Raw genomic sequence first — 17,955 nt, forward strand, 5'->3', positions numbered from 1 at the left:
TTAAGGTGCAGTACCTTAAATTTTCTTTAACTCTTCTAGATTCCTTTAAAATTCCTTATTAGAAAGCACCATGTTATCTCCTTTTTAGAAAATCATAGAATCATAGGACCATAGAATAGTTAAGGTTGGAAAGGACCTTAAGATCATCTAGTTCCAACCCAACCTCACACTAAACCATGTCACCCAAGGCTCCGTCCAACCTGGCCTTGAACATTGCCAGGGATGGAGCATTCACAGCTTCCTGGGCAACCCATTCCTATTGTGTAATTCCTTCTCCATTATGAGAAAACCCACAAAGTATTTGCAGGGGTTTAATCTGTTTTCTCTGTTACATGGTTTATGTGGAAAATACAGCTTTACTAATATTAGAAATACCTAAGTTTTATCAATATAGAGCTAGAGATCTAGATCAATATATGCTAGGTTGATTGTTGTAGCATCAGAACCTGAACAGAATGTGAAGATGCTTCTAAGGCTGTCCTTTGAAAGCACACCTTCTTTAGGTGCACCTAACGGACATTAATTTGTCCATTAATGACACATCCCCTACAGAAGCACCCGAGTCAGCAAAATTAGTTAGACCACAGACACACATCTTGTGGTCTTTCCTGCAGGTTTTATAACTCTTGTGCCCCATACCTGTAAAGGGGTCAGACTGAACTGACACCCCCTCCACGTTTCTATATCCACTCACAAGTAACATCAGATATGTGTTTTGAAAGACTAAGCCTTAGTGACGAGCATCCACTTTCAGAAGAGTATTCAGTGTGTGAATGGCTATCATCAAGAAGGGAAGGACTTAAATATGACTCTGTACCCAGCATCCTTTTTTTATTTGTGACAGGGTTTTAGCTGAACTCTAGATCAAGCACAAATACTCTCATGGAGATTTGTGGTCAATCTTATGAATAACAATAATATTAATAATTCTTCTTCAATTTGACTTGGAGATTTTATGTATTGCCACAGGTAAAAATGCTCTCAAATATTGTATGAAACAGCTAAGAGAAAAGAACAGATGGGGGAATGCCTTCCCAGCCCTACAATGGAAACCTGCTGTGTTTTCAAGATGTTATAGGTATGATCAGTTGCCAAATTTAGGAACAGGAAAGGATTTTTCCCTGAAGGCATATTTTTTTTCACCTTTATCTTCAAGAGATATCTTCAGGTTTGGAAGAGAATGATTTTATAACTGTCATGTGAGTTCGCAATGTTGTTACAATAAACACCTATTGCAGATAAAATTCTGAAAGAATGCAGATCTGGCCATTAATGATCAATTTAGTATTATTGCTGGTGAGAGTCTACTGCTCTGTGGAAAGAAAATAAGACATTCTGGTATTCACACTTGTTCTGTGTATCCTTGCTCTCCCTTATGGGTGGAGCACAAAAAAGAGATACAGATTACTTGAATCCTGGGGAGTAGGGCAATAAAGCACTTTTCTATATTATTTGGCATAAATGTTACTACCATAATAGATCCTACGAATGCCTCATAGAAAGGGCATGGTGGGGGATATCCAGGATTCAGATCATCTTGTAGAATTTAACGGTAATTATGATCTTGAATCTTCAAAATACATGCCAATATTACAGTTCAACTCTTGTACATTTTTTTTTAAGTGTCAGTACACACCTATTAAAAAGCCCTCCCAGGATTTTCCACACCATCTGTATTTCTTTTCAAATAATTAGAATGAATTTTATTTGATTTGACTGCTAAGTATTAGTGCTAAGACTTCATGAAAGAGCTACCTTTCCAGTTTTAGGAAAAAACACAAAATAATGGCTGGAGTTGGAGGGCACTTCTCTGGGGTTACAACAGGCAGAAGAAGCAAGTATCCAAAAAACCCAGACTGCCCCATCCTGGTCAAGTTTTTGATATTGAACTGCATGTATAAGTCTAAACTAATCCTTGATAATAGCAAGAAAATAGCTGTAAAGCAGTTACATGTTGACTGTTCACTTTAGCAAACTTTGAAGTTCAACTATATTAGTGTTTTGCTGGCCAGTTTGGATATCATCTTTTTCTCTCCCTATTTGTTTGACTGGAGACGTAGGTTTTCTATAACACTACCCGGCACAGTTACACGACTTCTATTATTTATAGTCCATTGCAAAGGGCCTTAGAACTGCATCTGTATTTCTACATATATTGGAGATAACAGAGAAAAAGAGTATTTTATGGTCTTGGGTAAGTTGTACAGTTGTAGTCTGCCTCTGTTCATACTATATAGCAGCTGGCTTTGAGTTTCATCTGTGGCCCTCAGGAAAAAATGGCTTTTTTTGATTTCTTAGTTTTTACCTCAAATTGTCTATGTTGAGTGTTGTACTACAGCCCACTGGCACAGTATTTACTTTTTTTTTCTTATTTTTTTTTATTTTAACTATGAAACTGTGACTCTGCAGTAGTAAGTCAAACATGTTCAAGACTATTCTCCGGCTCCATCTAGCATAGAATGTTCTCTGTGAATGCCACTAAATTCTCTTAGTCTCTAAAATAGGAAGCTTACAAGCAAATTGCCTAGTTTGAACAGTACGTAGGTTGCACTGGTTTCCTAAGGACATTACAGGAACTGTTTGGAGAGACAAGGGTGGTCCAGAATAAAGATGGTGAAGATCATTTTAAAATTTCATCCATATAAAACCTGGCATTTTGGCAGCCAGCAATATTTCTCCAAATGTCTAATTTAGTAAGATTGGTGTAGCCTGAGGGTTTGTCTTGTATGGATGTAGAAAGAAGTGTGAGAGGTTGAGGCTGTAGAGACTGCTGAGTGTTAAAAGGAAAAAGGAAGCAGGGAGCCAAGCTTGACACAGTCTTTTCCATACTTATACTTAGCATTCGTTATCTTCAGAACCACATCCACAGCATATGTTGTCCTCAGAATTGTGGAAGGATGTTATCTCAAAGAGTGCCAGCTGGCACTGATCAGAGACAAAGCAGAGAAAGTGTTAAACATTTAAGTAGTATGGCAGATCACTCTAGCTTGACCTCACCTCCAGGTTCCATTCTGTTTCGCAGTCAAGCTCCTCTGAAGTATTAGTATAGCAGCATTTTGGCCACACAACACTATCTCAATTCCCTTCCTCAGGATGTGGCTATTTGAACAATTTGTAGCTTTTTTTTTTACTTTACCTCAGAGAGACAGCCATGCTGTGTGTGAGAACACAAGAAAGCCTGCAGGCTTAATCAGAGGACCCATAAAACACGGAGGTGAGATAGGTTTAGTACAAATCAGTACTTCTAAAACACAGCAGCAACTGGTGCAATATCATTGCCACTCTCAGTTCCCCAGCAGTCACTCCCAATGGCCCCATCCTTCCCTTTTTACAAACAAATGCATTTTCCTGCATTATAATCATACTTCTGAAAATATTAGGCCATGGAGCAACAACAGTGCAAGCAAGGCAAGAAAGAACAGAATGTGCACCGCTTTGTTAGTGTTTATTTCATGTTGGATTACGCTTTCCTGAGTGAGAGGAAGAATGTTTTAGTATCTGTTGCCACAGAGAATGTTCTCATAGTCAATGGCATGATATTCCTACCTTTCAATAAAGAACAGTAAAATCCATAATTCTTTATATCACTATAATTATAAAACTTCAGTTCACATTGCTTAGTTTGATTTTAGAATTGCTTTCATCTCAGATTTTTGCTTTTGATTCATGTTCTTCATTTCTATGCATTTATCCTAATGCATATTTAGAATAAGCTTTCAATTTTATTTTCCTTAAACTTTCCGTGTATTATTTGAGATGTTGCATGTTGGCTTAAAGTAGCTATAGTCTCTCAGGGAAAACTACATAAGGGTTTCAGATGTGATGTTAAACTACCAAGAAGCCACAATCAGACATGGATGGTCAGCATTTCAGTATTGGTCAGCAAAAGCAGGTCACCAAAGCAAACCCTCCTCTCATTGCAAGGCTTCTATTACCACTGCTATGACTGAATTTTGGTAGTTCCGCCTCTTTCTCTTATATGGACTAGAATGTAAAATCTGAAATTACATTTATTGTGCTTACAGCCCAAATAATAATAACAAAATGTGCCTTTGTACATGCAGACAGGGTAATTTTTAAAGTTATGGTTGATACCCACTGATCTTTGGATATTAAAGTTTAGCCCGAGATCTGCAGGCTCCATGCAACTATGATCAGCTTCTCTGGAGTCACCCATAATTTATATCAAACTATTAATACATATGAACAGACAACCTGTGCAAAACCCCCAAATAATTAACATCCCCTTGAAAACTAATTCATGTATTCTTCTGGTAGAGAGTAGAGAGGAAAAACCTCAAACAAAAAAAAAACTCTAACAGATTTAATCATACTTACTGAGATAGAACAAAATGGTCATTAACTAACACAATAAAACTTTCTCACTCAGCAAGGCTTGTGTCTGAAATTGTACATGTCCGACCTAAAGAATCTTACTTGAGCTTGATTTTTTTATATAGCATGTGATCTATAAACTTAAACGAAGGCAGCACTTCATAGTTCAGAATTTGTCACCTTCATAATCACTATTTGTATTTGGATCTCATATGCCAGTAAATAAGTATTGCGGAAAAAGAGATAGAACAAATGATTGAGAATCTCTTGAACGAAGCCACCTTCTGCAACATGGCCTGTGCTACAGAAGTGTCACACTTCAATAGATAGATAGCCAGCAAAAAACAAACTGAAATAAAACCAAAACCAACAAAAAAAACAAAAAAAAAACAACCAACCCAGATGAAAATGAAGAGGCAGAAAATTTAAGAACTGAAACCATGATGGTTAATACTGCAATATGACAGGTTGATCTCAGAATATTTTATAAACAAGTTGCACCAAAGTAGTTTTAATGAATTGTTCATCATGTTCTGTACAGTACCAATTGAACAACCCTATGCCATCTACTACGCTGAAGATTTCATGTTTACTTTTAGGGAAATACCTTTAATAGTCAGGAATAATTCAGTAAAACTTACTTCAAAGTCAAGGTCCGAATAACGTGATTTTCTTCTCTATTAAGCAATAAAAAAAGAAAGAAAAAAGAGGTTGTATTAACAAGGGGACTATTCACCAAATTATATTAATGAGTCTAAATAACATTCTTGTTTTCGTTTCAGGTATATGTTAGGTATTTTTATAAGAGGCTGTAGATTTTATGTTGATAATTTAAGATTAATGCATGACTTTGCATAGAGTTTATTAGACCACTATCATATTCTTTTTTTCTGAAATAAACCAGACTGCATTTCACTGGGATGAATAATACACATGTTATTTGCATTCAATTGAACCTCTTGGTTTATAAAATATATCTCTTTCTATGCTTTCTTTGGTATTTGCAAATTAACATCATATCTATATTTTTTACACAGCTATCTATACATATCTATGATATAGATTTTTATAGATACATAGAAATTGATTCTTTCCTACATCAGGCTTACATTGGTACAACTCCATTGATTTTAATGGAATAAATGAAAGCAAAATCAAGCCAAAGCCATCTACACTTTCTATAGCTTCAGCTTGTTTGTTTGCAATGACAATCTAGATGGAGAAAGCAATGATATTTTTACAGTTATGACAAATCTGATTCAAAGCATCTGATATAAAGCAAAAATGATTTACTAGTGAAGTAATCACTTCTATAAAATGCAACAGAATATGATTGCTTAGACATATCATAAATAATTTAGCACTTTTTTTTTGTACAGATTCTAAAAAACCCCAATTATAAAGTCAAATTATATCAGAAAGAAGCAGAAATATTATAAAGAACAGATAAAAATATATTTGTTCTCCTAAGGTTGGAAATTGAACAGCTTGCAATAGACTAAAAAGATGTAGAAAGAAGCAGCTAAGTTGGAAGAGCTGAGAGGAGTGCAAAGAACATGCAAATGGAAAGAAAAGATACATTCCACTTCAGGAAGGATTGTTAAAGGAAAGGAAAAGTACCCTAAAAAAAGAAAAAAGCTCGCTGCTACAGTCTAACCCTAATTTTTGTGGTAGGATAGGATGACTTTAAGCCATGGTGAAGGAACCTTTTCAAAAAATTGCACCTAATTTCTGCAGTAAGATACAAGTCAAACCCATTAAGTCATGAAGAGTAATGTTACTGACTGCGTTAGACTGATTTTGTTTGGCTTAACAAATATGGAGGTTTTAGTAAGCTGTATTTTTTTCCTTGCAATTCAAAGAATAATTTTACAAGTCTTTCAGTTGCAGAAAATGGATGGTCTCTGATCCCTTGATAATACCACTTTGTCATAGGTTGTCTGGTTTTGTACTAAAATTTTGATTCTCCAATCCACAATAATACGAAGAATATCACTGTAGCACTGTTGACAGACTCTGATGCCTAAAGAGCTGGGAGGCAGTATAAAAGCACAGTCTATAATACAATTAGCACAACCACCACCACCAAGCTTTTGAGAAGTAATATTTAATCAGCAAGGCTTCATTTAACCTAGCACACTTTAAAGAGATTATTTAAAAAAAATAATTTTCAAAAGTAATGAAAGCACAAAAACGACGAAGGTCTTCGGGGTAAGAAAAATATGAGGGCCAGATTCTCAAAAGCCCGGATTCTCAAACCAGCTAAGCTCTTACTTCTTATTCATAGTAAAAGAGCCACGGTACTAGTGTACCTTTGACATCTGCCTTCATCATCCATCAGTAAATCAGCACCCGAAGAAATGTATACATTTGTAATGATGAAGGATCTATTTTTAATGTGTAATTAGAGCACATCTACCACTGTAAAGGCTCAGTAGTTTCAAAAGAAATGCACAGCAGATAATGAGGTGAAGTTTACAGGAGTAGCTTTGAAAAATGCTTGTAAAATCTAAGCTACAGTTTAGTAATAATCCTCATACCATTGAACTGTCTGACTGAGAACTCTAAGTGAAAACATGGAAGATTTAAGAGAAATGTGTAGTTTGCTGGATACTGTGATTTATAAAACTGGAACATTTGTATTTTGCCTTAGATCTCCTTGACCATAGTGAAAAATTCCTGGCATAGTTGGATTATTAGGTTCTGCATCAGACATCTCTAGCACTGTAAAAGGACATATTTAACAGACTACAACATATTTAACTGTGCTATTGTCAGAAAGAGGCAACTATTGCAATTTTGCTGTTAGATCACACCAGTTATGACTGAGCAGGTCATACCACAGGTTTATCTCAGTGAGGATTTCTGTAAGGCTCAACAAGAATCTATCACATTTATTTTAAATTTATATAGTGAAGAACATCTGTTCTGTGCTTGTGCTTCACTTTTTTCCATGGCTGCATACAGTGAATTGCAGTTTAAGTGCTATCAGAGCCTATTCTCCTAAGACATGAAAAGTATGTAACTGCCACAGGTCCGAACAGTAGCAAGCCAAGTTCTGTGAGTTCCTGGAAAACAAAGGATGCTGGTTATGAAGGTGATCCCGCACCAGTGAAAGTTATTTGCAGTATTGTTGCTGACACCATGACGTATATGATCAGGTCCTCCTGGCTACCACATGGCTGCTACTCCTGGCCTTGAAATAACTGCAGTGGTGGGTTTGGGTTTTTTTTTTGTTTGTTGTTTTGTTTTGTTTTTTTTTTTTTTGAGAGAGGGAACATATTCAGAAGCATTAAGTAGTTGGGAATCTTACAAGGTTGGAATAGTTTTCCTTCGGTCCAAATTGAAAATTGTCATTTTACTCAATTCTTCCCCTGTTTCTGTATGATATGCGTAAACTATGCAAATCATTACTTTAATTGTGATCGCATAAGAAATTATTTTCTTATATGAAGCTTATTTGTTATGTCTCTTTTGTCTGAGAAAAATGGGGTTTTCCACACATACCTAAATGATTTCAGAAATCAACCATCTGGCTCATTCCACAATTTAAATTAAGAAAAGGTATCAGCTGAATGGAGTAAAGGTGTGTGGGGGAATCTCTTGCATCAAATGAGCTGCTGAACTGGTTGCATCAGTATGTTTCTTTTCAAGAAGCTGTTCCTTTTACCCACTTGCAAACCTGAGAATTATTTTAGCCAACATAAAAAATTGACCAGAAGCCGGTGTTTTTTTCAAAGATCAGTTTGGGGTCCACTTTAGTATTAACATTAGTAGAATATAAATAAAAAAATATCTGTAAAGCATAATATCTATAGTATGCCTCATATCTTCTTTTGTATTTGTCCAGGTTCTGCAGTGGTGTTTCAGGAATGAGGACAAGTATAGAGAGACATTTTGCTACAATACCCTCCCTAATCCTTAAGAACTTTAGGAATTTCCTTGGGAGGAACTTACTCTATTGAGTTTAATACAACTTTTTTACAGCATTCTATTAGTCTAATCATGTTTTATAGTTATTCCTAATTATGACACACAAAATATGTTGGGGTAGTGAATTCCATAATTTAAATATGTATAACATGACAAAGGAAATTACATCTTTTTTTATTCCTTAGTCATTTCATTTGATGCCTCTGGTTTTTATATTATAGGAAATATGAATAACTGCTCCCTATTCACTACTCAGTCATCTGTTCTTCAATCTGAAGAGCCCTAAATGCTGGAGACCTGCAAGGGTAACAAATACAGGGACTACCTAAAAAGCTGAAGACAAATGCAACTGTTCAGCAACAGGGAGCCCCTTCTAAACAACTCCAGCATCAGTTCTACACTGACAGAAGCCAAATCATGCCTGTAAACTGGGAAAATTTAAGAGAACAGCAGAAAGTGCTTTTAAAGAGTTAATAGCACTGGATGAAGAGGAAGGGAGAAAAAAGTGATACAGCTTGTTTAAATATTGGCTCTGGAAAAGGAAAGCACAGATACTTGTTCAGAAACCTTAGAAGGTTTCTGAACCAGTAAATAAAGCTGGTGTGAGAAAAACCTGAAAAGTTGTAATTCACAGAGAAATTTTTTGAAAAGGAATAAAGAAAATTTATGCAACTATACCATAATCTTCTAAGGAAAAGTTGAAGCCCTTTATTCTAGTGTTGAAGTTTGAGTATGTATTAGAGAAATATACTGTAGAAAATGTACTTGCATTGATAGAAGAGATGACCTGACAGGATTTTTTCCATCTCTGATTTCTACAGCTCTTTGGTCTTAATTGATAAAATCAATTTCATGGGGCAAAAAACCAAACCCTGCCCTTCATGCCAGGACCAAAGTGAAATTCTGTGAATAGAGGGTTGCAGTAGTAATTTATTTTAAACCAATTTTACTTTGTGCTAATCATATATAGCTTCTCTGTGTCATTCCAGAGCAACTTTAAACTCTGCTCGCTGAGGGACGAAAATAGAATACTGAAGAATAATTTCCATACACCAACATGCACTAATCTGTTGGCACCAGGAAAGAGCTGCTTTTACTAAATGACTAATAAAATTCCTCTCCATCTCTGTAAAATGACAAATGCCTGGTTTTCTCCTTATTCTAGTCTGCATTACAGCACTACCTGATTAATTATATGAGATGCTCCTGAAGATATATTGCATTGTGCAACACATAATTGAAACCAGAGATACCATATTATAGTGAGGGCTATAACCATGCTTCCATTAATACAAAGCCTTATTATCTGCAGTTTACAATTCAGTCTGAGATTAGATTTGACATACAAGATCTTAGCCTGGGGAGGACTTTTTCCTAGAACAAAATTAAGGGAAAATCTTTTTTGGCCCTCAGAGATATAAAAATGGAATGTGGATAGACAGTTTTGATTTAAAATGTCTTTTGCGTGTATATAACTGAAAAATCCCTTAGTTTCTCCATAGAAGATTATTATGGCTATTAGTTCATAACATGAGCTAGACATAAAGCGAGTAAATTTTCATGAAAAAATGAAATAGCTTTTTAATGTGGGAATATTAATTCTCTAAAATATACTAGTGAATTCAGCACGTCAACACACAGCACAAATGTAATTTCAGAGATCTCAATTTAAAAGTAATTTAAAATTATTCTGCTTTGCTGCTCCTTTTCTTTATACAGTAACCTGCAAATGTATTTAGTCAATCAGCTGAACCCACTTGCTTTGTGTTTCTGAAGGGGAAACACGTAGCATTTTTTAAATATACAAGCAATTGAAAATATGTTTCTTAAGGATCATATATAGTTAAGTTAGCTGCTTATAATATAAAGTCTGAAATATATGTTACCCTTCATAATACTGACTAAAATTTTAGTTCTTTATATCTTCAGTTACGAGACTCAACTCTGCATGATTCTGCCCCCACGCCTGTATGGTAACCTGAAAATAAGGTGCATCAATTTCTGAAGTCAGAGGACTCTGCAACCTACACACTCAAGTGAAAGAAAGAGAGTGTTGTTATAGGGCTAGATTTCATTTCACTGACAGTCACAAAATTGGCAAGAACTGCCTCCACAGCTTATTGAAGAATGAAATGAGGAATGGGAGGCAGAGAAATCTGAGATACCAAATGCCTGAAAATAAATGCAATGTGGAAACATGACAATGAGGAAATTCCTGTGGTGCTCATCTTCTATATTTGTTCTCTTTTTCTCTCTCTTTTTACTTCTCATATCGTAAATCAAAATGACTTCACATCAATTTGGTTTTGTTCTGCCTGATGCTTTGGTACTTTACTGACCAGCTTGACTGTTTTGACTGTGTATTTATTCTCTCCTTTCCTGTTTGTTTTTTTTTTTTTTTTAGTTTTTTGTTGTTTGGTTGGTTGTTTTGCTCTTTTTTTTTTGTGGATTTTTGGGGGGAGTGGTTTTTTTCTTTTTTTTTTTTTTTCATTTTCTTGTTTGGGGGTTTTATTTGTTTAATTTTAGACCCTTTATCTTCTTGGCTGTAGCAGTATTTTTTCCCTGAAGTCCCCTGCCAGTGATATGGCCAAGGACCTCTGGAGCTGACTGCCTTTGAATGTCTTAAGTGCTCTGATGAATGAATACAGAAGGATTATTTGGGTCAGACAATCAGCTTCCATTCTAAGGGCTTTATGTCTTCATCCACATAAAAATCTCATAGCAGAAACTCAGAAAGAAAATAAAGAAGGAAGATATGAGACTGGAAAGAAAATTCCAGCTGTTTACCTGGCAAACAATTTGGGAAGTGCTTTCCTTCCTGTTCTTACAGAACAGATGCTCTTTCTTCCCTTTAATAAATAGTTTTATTTTCTGCCTTTGCATAGCCTTCATCTTAAAAACAGCTAAAAGTCTTTGTCTCCATTCAGTTTTTTTTTCCATTTCTGCTCACATTACACTAGCCAAAATTCCTGTGAAGGAACCCTTCATTCTTCTGCAAGGGTAATGATGCAAGTCTCCTCACATACTCAGGCAGCAGGTGTCTACTTCCTCTTGTATTTTTTCTTTACACAAGAAAAAGAAGTTAATTACTTATCCTGGCAGTCTATCTGTTGCACCTTCTTCCCCTATATTTAAACCTTCTAACCTTTCTCTGCATCTCAGTGGCTGGGAATGCACTACTTCACTTCAAAGTAATTTCATTTTCATGAGCACACCACTTTGAGTGTGCACTTCCAAAATAAAAACTGTTCCAGAAGAGTGTACAGGGAGTGCTTTCTTCATTAAAATTGAAACCCTTTGAACTGAAGAAGCACACTCCACTTTGATGCCAAGGTAGCAAAGCCAGTTTTAATCCAAGCATATAAGGGATGTATAGGAGATTAGCCAGATGTTCAATTACTCCTCCTAAGAAACTCCATGATGTACTAATATGCCTGCCTTTGCCTATAATTGCAGGAGTTCTCTTGGGTACATACCAAATAACATAAAACCCCACTGATTTGCACATTTGGAATTTGCAGGTCCTTAAGTTTACACTTATGTATGCAATACTTGCATGTAAATATTATGGCATTCTCAGACTGTCTTTTGAAAGTGTATATGTAATATACACTTCATAGGTAATAAAGCATTTGATTGTTCCCAATGAAGTATTTTCTTGAGAGAAAAATATGCAGATATAAAAACTAGGAAAAAGTTTGAGAAGAAAGTTTGTGACACACCGTAGGATACAACTGACTAAATTTAGGACATCATAATTTTTGATGTTTATATCTAAACTAATCATTCTGGCTTCCTTTATCACACCTAAAAAGAAACATCTGCACTGAGGGCATGTGATTTTCTTTGTCCTGGAGTAGATGTCTAAAAGTGGTCTTAAAGTGCATATCATTGACCCTAAAGGGGATTCAAATACATAAAGCTCTTTTTGCATATCAGAAGGGGAATGCCTACATTTAGATATCTAATGGTAGGGGTGAAAGAACTCCCTGCAGAGTTAAAAGTCAGGACATATATTCTTGTACTGATACTATAGTTCTATTCCAAAGCATCCATCTTCAGTGATCATAATGAATACAAAGTTTAAATAAAAGAGAACATAAAAAGAAAACATAAAAATAATTTAGCTTTCACTTTACACAGCTTTGTTTTCTTGGCTATGTTTTTATTACTATATACACTTTTTAATTATTTGAATAGACACAATGTTCTAAGGGCTGATTATTTCTTTGAATGTGCAAAATACAGAAAATAATCAATTTAATGTATGTAGAAAGGTAAAGATATTACTCAAAAGCTATTTTTTTCAAACATGATTCTTTGAATGATAGTGCACATAGGTCTGTAAACTGATTCCTTCAAACACAGTACTCTTGTATTTCACTAGTAAGATGGAAATGAAATTTTAAAGAAATAATGTTATTTTAAGATGTGAAAAAAAATAAGCTTTATATTTTTTGAAGGGTCCTCTAATTCTGCTGGTTTGGTTTTATGGCCACAAAGACTACCATCCACCACAAAGCGAGTGGGCATATAAGAACTATTGTATATATGTCAATATATTGTATTTTACTGGGTGTCCAGTTGCAAACAGTTATGCCTGCAGCATTTTTGTGGCTTGAGGTATTTGTGGCATCATAATTGCACTTTTGAAATCAGAAGCTGGGTCAGATCTTGTCTGAAAATGAGTCACACAACATCTTAAGGTGTTCTGATAAGATGATAAATTATCTAACTGCTATATAAACTATTCCCATTATTATGTTCTTAATAGTTACTGACCTTAAATTAAATTAAAAGAAAAAGGAAGAATTGTGTTAACAGAGGTCACAACTACCTAAGTGCATTTTACTCACATGGTAGTTGACAATTAATGTGTAGTTATATGATAAAAATAATAGTATTACGCTAATTCCAGAGAAAGCACCTGGAAACATAAAGTGGAACACAGTGGAAGAACCCAACTCCCTGTATTATGCAGAAGACACAAAAGGAGGCCTCCACCAGCTGTCTTGGGACACCTCTGTTTCTTCAGGAAAATGAAAGGGGAACTGTCCCTATAGAGCAGAAATCCATGAACTTTTATGTTGGACTTCAGTTGGGACAGCAGTATGAGCAGAATGAGTGAGAGGATTCCTACCGCTCAACATCATCTCCTTTATTTTGTCCTGTCATGCTCTGTCTGCAAAAACATGGGGAGAATGATCTGAATTTCCTGCTGCAGTGTTTGCTTTTCCGTAGTGGCTGATAAAGCCTTGTCTTTTGAAAGGTCTTGAAATCTTTTAAAGTTATATTGTACTGGACATAAAAAAAAACTTGCCCTCCCTTCTTTGTTTTGTTTATGGCAGCAGTAAATTTAATCCAGCTGGTCAGTTTTAGCCAACTACATTTGGGGGCTTTACCTCAAGCCTTGCTTTTTACGCACTGCACATATGTAAAATACAATCACAGTTTTTATCTGGCTGGATCTGTTCATCTGAATCTGCTTGAGACATTGATTTTCTTCTATGTACATTTTTTTTTCATGTTCCTACCTTCAATTCATTGAAGTGCACCCTTATCAAAAGATGAAGTAATGTTATATAATCAAGTAGTGTTGAGAACCACAAAAGCAGACACAAAAGACAAAGCAGTTCCTTTCATTTCTGATCTGCCTAAAATCTGTTTTTTTCCTAATACTTTGGAATTATGCTAGGTTCAATAAGGTTTAACAACATAACTATTTACAGCTTTCTGGACCAAAATGCAGCTTTCTAAACCTAATATTTTTACAAAGGTAGAAGAGGCTAAATATTTGCTAGCATATTTTATTATATTTCACTACATATTCTACTTAGTGGTCCCATCTGAGAATAAAAATTACATACAGAACAATGATTCAAATTTGGTGTCTAAATCCCATCTCAGAGGCAAGTTTAAAATATGAGACAAATGCAGTCAAAAAAAAGAATAAGGAGCAGTGCACTATACTCGGAGATTTTCAGCCATGTTTTCTGATGGCCTCAGGAATTGAAATTCTGTGTAGGATGAAGTGATTATTGTCCCAAATTTTACAAATTAAGTACGGTCTTATTTTTTTAGGTCTCCTAGATGGCCTTTATCACCAATGGGAAGAGAGAGGCATCACCAGGAGTAATTCAGACCTTAGGTGGAGTGGATGATATAGTGGCACATTTATCTTGTCAAGGAATTATGAATCTTCCCTAGATACCTCACCCATATGTCCAATCTTAACTGGACTGGATTTGAGCCCCTATATCTGACAAAAATGAATTGAAAGACAGTACGGTAGATAGGTAGGAGAAGATACTACAGGAAGGTGATCTTAGCTATCCTCCTTCTGGGGTTGCATTAAATTGGAGAAGCACTCCTTTGCACCACATGATATCTATTAACTAATATACCTGAGCTGAAGGAAGTAACTTCTTTAACAATGCAAACTTGCTTTGAAAGAGTCCGTCTGCCTGAGCACTAAGTGGGCAAGCACTTGCACTATCTTTTAGAAATGACTGAAAATTTGCCCCAAGATTTTACATATTCACTTTAGCAATAAACAAAAAGTAGATACTATTTGACTACTTGCAAAGCCTCATACTTCATTTTTCAATTTTTTTTTTTTTTTTGTTAAATTATGTCTTGTAGAAACTTATGGTAGTACACACACAATATAAACAGCATGGAGAATATTTCACATTCAAAGCTGGTAAGGGCATCTCTTGAAAATAAACCAAGTTTGATCTTCTGCCCAAACTCTTCAGTCAATCCACACACAAAACTTCAACTCCATTTAAAAAGAAATATACATAAATATCCCCTATTTATGAAGCATTTGCTACAGTTCTCTCTCTGACAATTGAAAAGTCAGGTATAGTCTCTGTTTCTCTACACAGACGGGTCCAAATATTGTTGAGTAAAAGTTAATGGCAGTAAGTTTGCATACACAGTAGACTTTTTTTGCATCTGTAAGTTCTTTCAGGGATGAGTATGTTCCATGTTTTTCTCATTTGTCTTTTTCTTTCCCACCAAATGCTGGTGAAATGTATTTCTAATTCTTAAGGGGGTTTAATTATGAAATTAATTCCACCTCATTAGTGGTTTTGCATAAGTAAAAGCTGAACAGGAATGGCAGCGTTTGATACTTAGGTCTGAAGAAACAATATAAATTGTTTTCACTTTTATAGTGTTCAAATCCTACAGAGAGATTGTAGTAATGAACTGAATCCCTTTCAAAGGTTTTTCAGTTCACTTTTACAATCTGACTGGAATCTAGGATATGATGTCCACTTGCACCTATTGCACACATCAGTTGTACCAATGCCTGCACACACATGCAAACAATATTTAATCAGTAAATGGTAAACTATTGGCTGGAAAAATCCAAGATTTACATGAGTAAGAGCAGACTCAGACCTATCATATCTGAGAGAGATATGATTGTCAGCAATAAAATGGCAAATATTTTCAACTGCATGTGCTTGCAGGTAGGGTAAGTGATTATCACTTGTATCTTGCAGAAATAGCTTTTCTTCTCATAGCAACACAGTATTTTCCAGTGAACTTTACCTGGTAGGTCACGAAATCCTTTGCAGTCGTGTGGAATGTTAAATCTCCAGGACTATAGAGTTTCCTACAGACTGGCTCGGAAAATTTAATCTTGTTTTCTAGGTATAAACACTTCTGATAATAAGAGAAATAGGAACAGCAGTGTATGATCCCAAACAATAATTTATACTGAATTAAAACATTAGTTTCACCCCTTAGACAAAAGACACAATTTATTGTCTTATCAAATAATTAGAACAACAGGGCATGCAATTTGTTTATGCACCACTGACCTCTAAGGAGCTCATCGATATTGTGGATCCAGTTTCACTTCTTGATAATCCTGTAGTGTCATCTAGCTCAGAGGCAATGAAATTCTTCACTGCTGTGCGGGGCTCAAATGGTAAATTCTGCATATGTTCTTGGGTAGGAAGGTGCTGGTCTAAATTGATATTAAATTGGTCCATTACAGAAGGATTCATATTGAACTCTGGATTAACTTTGTAGTGCAACAACCTTTCATGAGGCAGTGTATCCATGCCTATATTCATTTTGCTCTCATCTTTCAGTGATGGCTGGGTATTTACTGAGCCCCGGGGCATGACTATATAGTCACTTTCTATCATGCGTTCTTGAGGATGGACTATGTCCATATCTGCACCTCTCAAATTATCATCAGTGCATAAATACACAGTCCTCCGCAACTCACTGTTGTCTTTTTTCAGGCACTGATTGGCCAGTTCACTCATACTCATAGGCATATGGAGACCTGTTGGTTGCTGGATGATGACTTTGGAGATAATGTTTCCAGGCAAGGTAGAATAGCTCATTCCTTCAGGGTTCGGTCCCTTCTCCTCCTCTTCATCATTTAGTGAAATTCTAGAAAGTGTTCCTGTTATAGTTGCTGCTCTGCAAGGTCCAATGTCTTTATGCAGAACTGTGGGTCAGAGAACAAAATTATTACGACATGACACCATGTCTGCCTAACACTACTTTTTCTTGTGGCTTTATTTAGCAGTGCTCCTTTTAACAGTGCATCTTCTTAAACTCTTTTTCTGTTCATTTAATAATTTTTTCCATAAACATTGTTATGGGAAGGTTTGGTTTTGTTGTCTTTTGGGTTTTTTTTTAGATCAACATCTCTTAATCTGCACAGTATAACTGACAGATCTCTGACTAAGCCTCCATCATTTATATAAGTTAAAAGCACTCCTTCCTTTATTCCCACTGCCTTATATAGATCTTAGGTGACCTACAGCTTAAACAAAATCCTGCCATGTGAAAACCTATTAAGCTTTAAAAAAATAAAACCAAAACACTATGACATCTGTACTGCCATTATTAACTCCGCATAACCTCCTCCAAAATGTCAGATTGTAAGGCAGAATAATTTTGTCAATCCATTGTAATGACCTACCATAAGATTATAACCATGAACATGTGTTTCTGAGCTCCTAAATCTTCCTTTTTAATGACTTTTAAAATTATTCTGTGTTAAATTATTATTTTTTTTTTTTAATAAAAAGTGACAAAAAAGTAACTATATTGGGAAAAAATTGCAAGGACTTATTTGTTCCAGTTGAAAATATTTTAATTCGTACCAGTGCTAGTTTGTGCAATAAAATCCAGCTCATGGGCTGAGACAGTAAGATAACTTGAAGTATCTTTGGTATTACATTTACATCCGTTTTGGCAGCCTAAGGGATGTAATGATCCAGATCCCCAGTACCTGTCAGCTTAGTGCCATATTCTGTAGCAAGAAGCTCATGAGGCTTCCCACTCTCTTGCCTCACAAAAAAACTGTCTCTCATGTTTCCATTATGAAAAGAACAATTTGCCTTTAAACAACAGAGTGCAAATACCTGACTTAAGTGTGGCTGCTCCATTGTTTCCAATCATACTTGTTAAGACAGTTAAGTGATCTGTTCTTAAATCTTTTAGTAAAAGAAACTGAGGTTAAATGTTTATCTAGTAAAGCCTGATCCTCACTGTATTCAAAGTCCATCCCGTTAAGGATGCTCTTGGCAAGGTTCTCCCTACTGCAAGGCCATGTTGGCAAAGGTAAGGAGTAGGAGCTACATGGACCAATGCTGGATTTGCACTTGTTTTGGATGATGACAGACATGTGATAGAGTTGCAATGCAC

The 17,955-nt window shown here is 35.6% G+C and overlaps 1 protein-coding gene across 8 annotated transcripts in view; it reads right to left on the reverse strand.

Moving 5' to 3' along the window:
* The window catches only part of ADGRB3 (adhesion G protein-coupled receptor B3), a 469,027-nt gene that overhangs the window by 4,963 nt on the left and 446,109 nt on the right, over positions 1-17,955 (reverse strand). For 5 of the 8 annotated variants that reach the window (XM_061460537.1, XM_061460535.1, XM_061460536.1 and 2 more), the window contains 3 exons: positions 16,104-16,747; positions 15,832-15,945; positions 4,977-5,012 (listed from right to left, as the gene is read on the reverse strand). In XM_061460537.1, the coding sequence (XP_061316521.1) occupies positions 4,977-5,012; positions 15,832-15,945; positions 16,104-16,747 (794 nt within the window). The remainder of the gene's footprint in view (positions 1-4,976; positions 5,013-15,831; positions 15,946-16,103; positions 16,748-17,955) is intronic. The other 3 variants (XM_061460538.1, XM_061460540.1, XM_061460541.1) reach the window with 2 other exon arrangements.

Source organism: Pezoporus flaviventris, unplaced genomic scaffold (assembly GCF_033815535.1).
Source record: "Pezoporus flaviventris isolate CSIRO_AGI_PZ_B2104156 unplaced genomic scaffold, CSIRO_AGI_Pfla_v1 ptg000031l, whole genome shotgun sequence".
NCBI classification, from domain to species: domain Eukaryota; kingdom Metazoa; phylum Chordata; class Aves; order Psittaciformes; family Psittacidae; genus Pezoporus; species Pezoporus flaviventris.